The sequence below is a fragment of the Pteropus medius genome, unplaced genomic scaffold (assembly GCF_902729225.1).
Source record: "Pteropus medius unplaced genomic scaffold, Ma_sr-lr_union100, whole genome shotgun sequence".
Lineage (NCBI taxonomy): Eukaryota > Metazoa > Chordata > Mammalia > Chiroptera > Pteropodidae > Pteropus > Pteropus medius.
In genome coordinates this window covers 3662487-3673385 of record NW_024345861.1, presented here as the reverse complement: position 1 = coordinate 3673385, position 10899 = coordinate 3662487, and the positions used below count along the sequence as shown (strand labels likewise).

Genomic DNA, 10899 nt, shown 5'->3' with positions numbered 1-10899 from the left:
ACTGGGAGAGATGTCCAGCTTATACCTTTCACACAACAGAACAATAGCTTCAATCATCATGTTCCTAACAGAATGGACCTTATGAGACAGAAAAACCATGTTTTGTGCAAAAGGACATGATCTGGCTATCTCTAGAATTACTTTAGAAACAAGCTATGCTATGGTCTGAATATGTGCTGTCGTCCACCCTCTCCCCACTGCTGCCAGAATTCATGCTGAAATTCTAATGCCCAGTGTGATGGTATTAGGAAGTGGGGCCCTTGGGATGTGATTAGGTCATGAGAGCAGAACTCTCATGAATGAAATTAATGCCCTTAAAAAAGAGTTCTCTTGCCCCTTCCACCACATGAGGATACAGCAAGAAGCCGGCAGTTTCCAATAGAGGGCCTTCACCAGAATCCAAACATACTAGCACCCTGACCTTGGACTTCCGGCCTCCAGAACTGTGAGAAATACGTTTTTGTTGTTTATAAGCCACCTAGTCTGTGGTATTGTATTATAGCATCCCAAACGAACTAAAATAGGCTAATAAAAATCTATGCTAGACTATTTCTAAGAAACAGTATTTGCAAAACACTGCACGTCTCAAGGCAAGAACCACCAGAGAACCGAGATGCAGAGCAATTCACCTAACCAAAAAATATAACTGTAAAAAATAAACTATGCTTGAGAATACCAATTGCTATCATCTTTTTCATACTAAAGAAAAACAATTTCTTCATAACGTGTGCGGAGTAAAGAAACTTTCAATAAAGCAAAACCTTAGGTAATGGAAACAGTCAACTTGCTGCCCTTTCAAAAGGATAGGAGAGAGCCTACACAATAAGATACTTCTAGGCTGAATGGCCCTTATATCCAAACTGGTCCAAAGATAAAAAACTAAATACAATCAAGATAATAATGTAGTGAAAGGGATTAAATGTCCCATAATCCGCCCAAGAATAAAATCATTTGGCTTAAGGTTTTACATTTGTTTTAAATGTTTCTCTGGTCAAGATGACTTGTGAGGCTGAAGGGGCAGAGACTCTACTCTTCCACATCCCCAGCCACATTGACAACCATAGATACCAGGGAACAGCTGAAGGTCCTCAGGGGTTTGGTAAAGAGGGCTCTGATTCTGGGTGAGAAGGAAATGGGTTAGAGCCTAGTCCAAAAAGATCCTGGACTACTAAACCCAAAACCAGGAAGAACCATTTTCACTCTCTAAAACTAACCTCAAATAAGTTAGCTTCATGACTAATTTTTAGCCAGAACTTTTGATTTAGAGAAGGAATCAGCAATCAAAGGAGTCCATCTCTGATTGCCTTTCCTCTAATTTTTGAAAGATACTTTTTGCCATCTTGATGCGGGGATCATTTGTATGGGGGTCTATGACTTGGCAGCTCAAGAGCTTAAACTAATCACTATCCATTCCTATTTAATAAGTTTTCAAATTTAGTGTCAAACCTGATATCACAACCACCATGAAGGCTCATAATGGTTCTACCTCCTTGCAGTAAATAGCTCCAGACTATCTAACAGGGTATAAACAATGTTTTTTTTTTAAGGATATAAATATTTTGATGTGCCAGAATCATCTAAAATGCATACCTCCCAAATTAGATATCTGTTCTGCCAAATGGCTGGTGAAGAAGAGCAGACCTGAGATAGCTTTGTATGAGGTATTATCTGTCTAAATTGCTCCTAAAGAGAAAATAATGGGAATAAACAAGGGGAAACATCCAAAAATGCCATGGAATATAGAATGCTGTGTCAGTGAACTGCTCTGGCCAGATGAGACAAGATTTGCATGGAGTATGCATGGGGGGGAATCCAATAAATTCTAACACTCACTGGAATTAGAAGTCTTAACCTCAATTTTCATGTCAATGAAAAATTCCTTTTTCAGACAATGGGAGAGATCAGGGAGTTAGCAAGCCAGACAGAAACAAACACTGAGCCAAGCCAGGAAGATGAACTTTCTAAAATCCTCCATTGGCAGGGAAAAGAGGCTAAGAATCACTATAAACTCTACTAGAAAAGGAAAAAGATTCATCTTTCAATTAGTATTTATTCAGCATCTATGTATCAGGCACTGAGGTTAGAGGTACTAAACAAAACAGACAAAAACCCCTATCCTCATGGAGCTTACCTTCCAGTGGAGGAGGGGAATAAAATATACTGCACATTATATGGTGATAAGTGCTCAAAAGAAAAAATAGTGAACAATAGGGAGTGTTGAGAGGGATGGCCAGAAAAGGCTACACTGAGGAGGTGACATTTGAGTGCTTCTGGCCTAGAATGCTTCGCAGTACACTTGATGGACTAGAACAGAGGTTTAGCTCAAGAAATCAAACTGTTTATACTCATGGAATATCCATGTGTGTTATGACCTTGCAGGTGTGATTGTCACTGTTCTTCAGAGACAGTAAAATAAACTATTCCCTATGAGGGTAAAGTTCAAGAAAAGAAAGTAGTGTGCATTTTCCCAGTTAAATAGATAAACACACACGTCCAAGAAAAATCTCTTTGAAATGTTCCCAAAATAACAAAGGACTAAAAAGGTATAAACTCACAAGGACAAAAAAAATAGAAGAAACAAGGACAGACAAGAGGCAGATAAAGTAAAAACAAAAACAAGTGAGGAGCTTACACAGCACAGAATTTTTATGTGGGAATACCATCGTAAGAAAGAAAGTACATGGCAAGATACAAGGAAGGACAAATCTATAGCAAAGCAGTACTGACAAGCATCTCAAGCTAAATCAAAATGCCACAAGAAAAATGTAGAGCCCACTCTGGAAACAGAAAACCCTACAGGAGGACTTTTTTTAAATGTGTCATTGCCACACAGGTAAGCAAGAGCCCTGGACCCCTGGAGACTACAGTCTTGCTGATTAATGCCAACTGGAGGAAGTAGCAAAGAGAACTACAGAACCAGACTTACTTCAAAGAAAAGGGTAAATTTAAATTAAAATTTCCTTACCTCCTATACCTGTTGGTCACCAAAAGCCTAAGCTAAAAACAAAGATAACTGTGATAAATCTAGTTTTATCTGGGCCCTACACATAGCGTTGGAGGAAGTGGCTAAGGATTGGGCTACCTCTCTTTCTTAGTCATACATAACTTTCAAAAACAGAGAAAGAACTGAGAAGCTGAGCATGAGCAACCTCTAAAATATGACCAGTAAAGCAGGGAATATAATTTCTCTGATAAGTCTCAAAATCTAAGACATCTAAATGTTGCAAAATCTTCCCTAAGACAGCACACCACCTAACAAATAATAGCAAAAATTCTTCCCATTCTAGAAAAATCAGGATTACCCTATTTTCTATCATTCGTCCTGTCTTTCTATAGAAGCCAACCATTTCCTCCAAATGCTCAATGGAAATAAAAAGAATAAATTCTATTTAAAAGGTAGGGAGAATAATAACACTTTCCTATGATACATTTTTTTTATATCTGCTGTACTTACTTTAACATAGTGGTCCCCAACCTTTTTGGTACCAGGGACCAAGTGCTCCTATGAGAATCTAATAATGCCTGATGATCTGAGGTGGAGCTGAAGCCGTGATGCTAGTGCTGGGGAGCAGCTGCAAAAACAGCAGCTCGCTCACCACCTGCTGTGCAGTCCAGTTTCTAATAGGACACCGACAAGTACCAGTCCATGGCCTGGAGGTCAATGACCCTTACTTTAACAGACTATTGTAAATATAAGATAAGGTGTGTATCAAAGTCCCTTGTAAAGGTATTTTTTAAATCAAGTTCAATAAAACTAAACATCTCCATGTTTCGAGAGTTCACACCAAAGATTTTATTATAATTTCGTATTTGCTTACTTATTTTCTGCTCATTATAAGACTATTGAGAAATAATTAAAAATTAAAATAGGAATACTAGAGAGAACAGAAACTAATACAAACACCACGGGTAACAGTGACAAATATTTCTCATAAATATCATCTCAAATTTTATTATTACTGATAAAGTCTTAAATGTACAAGCTGGACACTTCTCTCATTTCTTAATTTAAAAAAGAAAACTTGTAGGGAACGCACTCATTTCATCTTCATGGATATTCTCCACAGTTAAAAAAAACTTAGTAACACATAATATAAATTGATATATGCCTTACCTATTAAAGATTTGATATTTTCTAAGATTAAATCACTAGTAATATTTCCAGATAAATCTTGCCCCAATTCAGCAATCAGCTTGGCATAACCTTCATTCTCTTCTCTTAACAAATTGAATTTTTGCTGCTTATAACTGCAAGTAGATAAACATCATAAAGGGGATAAAATTAATTTCAATTAGTAAGTTTGCATAAGACTCATGTATTCTCATTGAATTTTCTTCTCTCTCATATACAATAATCATAAAAATATCTGTTGAAAGTTTACCTCATTGTGTATCTTTTAGGTTAAAAATAACGGTGGTTCATAAAGAGATACCCCAATGTTAATTTCACAGGGAAAACCAATAACCCAAGGAAAAGATATTGCTAATCCCAAGGAACAATAACAAATCACTATTTCCATCACTAAGAGACTAAGAACATACCCTAAAGTACAGCCATAGTTAATTTAAAAGCACTGAATATTAACTTCTAATATGGAAAAAAAATTAATAGTGGTTTCAGACAGGTAACATTTACTGCTGACACAATCATAGGCTACTTTTAAAAGGAAAAAATACTGGACACATGCTAACAGCAACAAAACAAAATCTTCAAACTGCCTTTAGAAACTTCTAGAATTCAAAGTAAGAGTTAAAACAAACACTTAGGTACCTGATTTGCAACATAAAGACATGTGTACTTACAAGAGTTTTGTCTTGATTTTAACTGACTTTTGATTGAATTGCTGTGATTGTTTGATCAGCCCTAATGATTCCAATGTTTCTGGATCCAGGCGTTCCTTTAGAACTGTGTCTGAAACTAAATACTGTATTAAAAAATATTAAAGGTGATATATTACTCAGCATTCTAACTATGTATCTACAATCTTAAATATACTCAAAGTGATTATAAAAATATTAAAATTATATTCTATATATCAACTTACAATTTATATTTAAAAAATATAAATATCAGTTCAAAAACTTGGAACTTCAACAAAAATGACTCTCCAACTACTAAAAAATATAACATATAACTCTTTTTTAAAAACTCGCTAAAAAAAATGTATGCTGTACACAACCTATAAATGGCAAGAACTACAGGTGAAATTCTGATTAAAATTGAGTCTGTCAATAGAATTTTCTTTAAGATAATACAGCATTTAAACCTTCTTTGGTTTCCACTAAGTCAAAGAAATTCTAGTACAACAAAGACAAGGACATTCTTCCAGGTCTGAGTAAAGGCATTTCTCCTTGGTTCTAATTATGAACATAAAATGTTTTACTAGACAATAACAAGTTCTAGAATTTATTAAACTACCTCCATTGTTTTTCTCCTTGCCTAATAGTTTATGAAAAATTTTTCAGTTTAAAAGATCCCCACACATCATTTCTACTCATTTGATTGATCAGGAATATCACTGAAGGTTTTATATGTATGGATAGTTTAAGTGATATGGTAGCACATCTATTTCATAGAAATAATTAGCATACCTAATTTTACAAAGCATCCATTTCAAAACCGAAATCTCATCGTCCCGTGAATAGCCACAGTCAAGTGAATGCCAATATCCTTCTCAATTAACATAATTAACTGTGATTACAAATGTTCAATATTCAGAAAGAAAAAGTATTTTTTTAACTTACCAAACACGCTAATACCAATTGTGTAAAATAGTCTCTCTTGCTTTTTTCTTCTAAACAATTTGTCTCAATATCTATAATGACGAAGGGAAAAAAATTAAAGTTTGATTTTTCTAGACACTCTCCAGTACTATAAGAAGTTACTTATTTTCTTTAAAACTAGCTTATTTAAAAATGCCTGATTCTGAATTTGGGGAAAAAAAATTTAACTAGCAAGTATGAGTTGTCCTTCGTATACATATGAATGCTTAGCATTAATTTCTTCTGATACTGGAGATGACCCTATGACGAATGGCATACCCATAAAATGATAAGTTGATTACACAGGAGCTATGTGCTGGAAGTAGCAAAGTTTCAAAACAATACTGTTTTCAGAAATGGAAATAGTCAAGCAAAGTTTAAAGGACCAATATGTCAGAGAAGCTAAAGAAGAGATTACTTCCTTAGGTGGAAAGGTGAACTGGGCGACAATAAAGATCTCTTCCAACTCTAAAAATCTTATTACTCATGAGATCAAACCCTTGATGTTGGCCACCTTGGTACTATGTACCAGGTTTTAACCAAGCTACCTTGCCACAAACTCTATGAAAAGACAGTATTAAAAGATATTAACATCTTTTGAATTACAATTCTAGGTAGCAAACAAATTTATTCAAGATTTTTGTTTTCTTCCTACTTAAAAAATGTTTAAAAACTGAGACCTCCTTGAGTTTCAGTAAATTATTCAGAAAATTTGTCAAAAAATTTTCTGAAGTATGGAGGAAATAAAACGATTAGCTCTAAATGCCAGCCATCAAAATTTCAACCAGGATTGGCAGCATTACAAGGTTGATCTCAAGATCATTAACTGATTATATACTATTATCCTATTTTTAAAGTCAACTCATAATTTAGAATGTGCTATAGAAAGAGGCACCAATTTTAGTGATATAATAAAAATTGTCCTCTAAGGGTGTAGGGTTCCCCCTAAATAGATACCTACCACTGCTTTGCTTCATTTTACCTTCTAGTGCCATCACTGAGAATCAAAGAAGAAGGGGATTTATTATCAAATATTGACATTTTCCTGGCTCTTCTCCACTTTCCCTTTTTGGACAGTGCTATTTCCCAATATCCTGGCCACTGTAGCTGAGCATACAATCAGCTCAAGTGTATTTAAGGAATTTCAGGTGTAATTTATACAATATAAATTGCAGTACAGTCTCAATCTCTCAATAAGAGTTTTAATCTGTGTATATATATATATATATATATATATATATATATATATATATATATATATCATCAATCTCTTCCAGAACTCCTAATTGTCTCCCCGCTATCCCATCTTCTGATCTTGGGGTTAGGACTAAACTGGGCCCATTCTTTTAACCAATATCTCTCTACCATCCAAGACCCCTAACGTCCCTAAGATCTGCCTCCAAGGTTCCTAAAATCAGAGCACCTGGGTGGCAGGTTCATCCTCTTCAAGTCAAGTCTGCTCTCCTCTTAGCCATCTGACCTGATTAAGATATCATTTTCTGTATTCTGACCATGTTAGGAAATACTTAATAGGACCTCAATAAATTTCTTAGCTAAGCTATCTCAACAATCAATACAGAACTCTATTATCCCAATTATGTTTTCCCTGTTTTCCTAATCCTTTTTGTCTTAATTCATGAAACCATTCTAATAAATTCATTCATTACCCCGATTCCTCAACCCTGAAACAGTATCTAATAAGTTCTCTTTAATTTCGCCTATGATTTTACTAAAAAGCCCTCAGCCATTTCCAACTCTAGGTCCCAGCATCCCCAACCACCTACCCAGGTCAGAGGTCCCATTAGCGCATCAAGTTACATCAGACTCCCCCTTAATAGATCTCGACCCTTACCCTTAAATGGTTTAGAAAGACAACATGATGTAGTAAAAAGATCATGGGCTCTGGAACCAAAAAGACCCAGGTTTAAACCCTGCATTACTGGCTATTTGGCCTTAAAAAAAATCACTTCTCTGAGCTATGATTTTCTGATCCATACACCTACCTTACACAAGTTGCTGTGAGGAATGAAATGAAATTAAATGTATAACATGATGCCTAGAAATAGAAGGTGCTCCAAAAATGGCACCTACATTATTATTACTATTTTCATCATTATCATCATCATTGTTGTTATTAGAAACAGCTCAGTGTTCTTACTCCTATTCCCCTACCTTGATCTGGGGTCACCCTTGGATCTTTTTTTTTTCTGCCAAGGGTGGGGGTGGGTGAGTGAGGGGGCAGGTGAGGGAAATTCTCTTTCCAAGTTTGCCGTCCTAATCTTGCTTGTAAAAATGGACTGGATAAGCTAAAAGAAATTTCCCGAGAGCAACCAAACATCATCTTCATGAATTCATGTTACTAATAAAAAGCAATGACTTGTAACAATAATTCATATTACTAAGTAACTATGAAGGGAAATATATCCTAATAAGTTAATAAAGAAATTACTAGAACTTACTAGTAAGCTGATAATTAACGATTACCCAAAAAAGACACAAAATATACTCTTGACACTATCAAGGAATAACAGCTTCCATAAAATGTTACCTACAAATAATTTCAGTCTTACAAATTTATAGGAAAAACAATCTTTTTAATTGAAACGTTTGTTATATTTATTTGTAACAATGTAATCGTAAAAGGTTTCTGTTGTTGTTGTTGGCATAAATCAATCAATCCAATAGACAACATGAACATATACTTTATCATCCAAACCAGAATATCTTTAAGATTGAAAGAAAACATTACTAATCATTATTCCAGGAAAAAAAAAAAGACTGGGATATATGGTCACCCTATCAATGATGGTCTGCTCTTTTCATTTCTCTCTCGCAGTCTACATACATTTGGCCTGTACTGGACCATTACTGCTATTATAAAATCTGAAACATCCTAAAAGATCAAGCACCAGGCATTTAGATTTTTTGAGATCAAATTCCAGACTCTCAGTAATACATGTAAGTAACCAATCTATTTAAGTAACTTATCTAATTCTAGGAATTAAGATTAATGAGCTAAAATAATTCATTTCAGCTTGACAAACTCTGAGGTTAAGTCTTATTTTAAAGTGAATACTATGTCTGGTAATGTTTTCTATTAGACCAAAGTTATAGAAAGCATAAGACTGATGGGGGAAACAGTGCTCAAAGTTATTTTAACATATCAGATCTAAAATTAAAGAAATTTTTAATATACATTATTTTTTTAAAAATCCATGCTTCCCATGGAGGGACACTACCTTTTGCTCTAAGTCAAAGAAATATTCCTTTTTTATCTTGCATGAATTCTTATTTACTCTGGACAAATAGAGAAGTTGTTATTTCCAAAGCTGGTTTCTCATCCTCAAAACAAAAGTACTTTTGATTACTTTGGCTCTTCGTGCTCTTTCTAAAATTAAGAATAATCAAAAGAGTAAAATAGTAAATATCTCTTGAGTGTCCTAAGTTGGAGATTCTGACATTCATTGATAACCTGCATTGAATAAGATTAATTATGTGGTTACTAAAATCTGAATAATTCAGACTAACTTCAGAAAACTTGGCTTCTTTACTTGAAATGACTTAATTTAGCTCAATTTTATATAAAGATACATTCTGAAAAAACTCAAACTATTTGAATTATAAAAACTATAAGCTAGTTTATAAGTGATTATACTCAGTTGACTTACAATACTATATTCTCTATAAAGTACAAAAACAATATATTCTAGATTTGTAGAAACATTTGTACATTTATAAAATCCTTAGTTTAAAAGGAAATATTTTATTTAACACATTACATTAATTTACCAAACAGCACTTTTTACAGGTGAAATAAAGACTTAATACCTACCTAATATGCAGAATACATCAGCAAGAATGGAGGGCATATCCTCACGAAATTCCTAATTTTAAAAATATAATTATTCATAATAAATACTAGAGTAACATATCAGCAAGTATGGCTTCAGAATAACATTTTTCAGTAAAACTTAAAAACTAACAAAATCCCAATACCACAGATAAAATTCTTCAAGTTTCATAACACAGAGAAAATTTTAAAAGGCAGAAAACAGTTGAAAAAAAGGTTAAATGTCTACCACAAAATAACTTGATTTAAAAAATAGAAACCTGAACAAGCACCTCAGGAAATATTAAGAACAAAAAAGAATAACATTTTTCCAATGAAGTTATATGTTAGAAACCACTGGAATTTTGAGTATCTCACACCTACATAAGGCAAAACTGTTAAAATGGTATATTTTTCATCCAAAACTTTAAATGTTGTGCTCATGCTCAACCCAACACTGAACTGATCAATGCAAAAATTACAGTGGTACCAGACGAACAGAAATCTAAAAAATACAAAAACAATTCTGAAGTGTTGTTCCATAATTCAAGATTCTCTAAATCTAAAGAAGAAAATAATTAGCAAAAATCTATCTTTATTTCCCTTAAGGACTGACGCCTTTGGAGAAACTGACTCAAAATTCTCCCCTCATTTCTGCATGATAACTTCAGCACATCCCACTCCCATGCCCAATTTTAGAGCCATTTTCTGTTAGTTTGCTGGCACTATTTTCAGAGACTAAAGGAAAGAAATTTAATACTAAAGAACAAACTGGCATCTGTAAGAGAAATGCAAGATGTGCTTCCGTGGGTAAGTATGGGATAGTGAGATCTGGGACTACGAGAAAGCCACGACAAAGACAATCCAGCTGCAGAAATATATGACTATATCACTGAGGACTCAAAGGAAAGTGGAAGGTAAGTAAGAACCAAATACACATTAAGTTCGTTTGGACTATTCATGTTCAATAAATGGGAAAGTATTAGAATCAGATTACATAACATTAAACCCTACATCGATGTCCAATTTATAGAACGAAATAACCTTAACTGTGGACTAGACTTCAGTCTCAAGTTTCTTAAGGACTATGAACTTTGGCTATGTCTACTTGAATGCAAGAACTCAAGATACTTGAAAATCAGAAATAATAGAGCAAGACAAGAGTTTTCAAGCACGGAATATTAGTTGTTTAAGAAACAGGCTACTCCAACATGACTATTGCTGCCGTTATCAGATACAGACAGTTTAGGGATAAAAAAGAAACTCATATTAAACCCCTACTGCTCAAATACATCGCCATAGGTGTT

General features: G+C 34.1%; 1 protein-coding gene across 11 annotated transcripts in view; it reads right to left on the bottom strand.

Annotated features, from left to right (window-relative positions):
* THOC2 (THO complex subunit 2) overlaps positions 1-10899 on the bottom strand; it is a 99199-nt gene that overhangs the window by 65898 nt on the left and 22402 nt on the right. For 7 of the 11 annotated variants that reach the window (XM_039874699.1, XM_039874700.1, XM_039874703.1 and 4 more), the window contains exons 4-8: positions 9596-9647; positions 6725-6760; positions 5746-5816; positions 4804-4925; positions 4115-4248 (exon numbers count right to left, since the gene is read on the bottom strand). In XM_039874699.1, the coding sequence (XP_039730633.1) occupies positions 4115-4248; positions 4804-4925; positions 5746-5816; positions 6725-6760; positions 9596-9647 (415 nt within the window). The remainder of the gene's footprint in view (positions 1-4114; positions 4249-4803; positions 4926-5745; positions 5817-6724; positions 6761-9595; positions 9648-10899) is intronic. The other 4 variants (XM_039874704.1, XM_039874705.1, XM_039874710.1 and 1 more) reach the window with 1 other exon arrangement.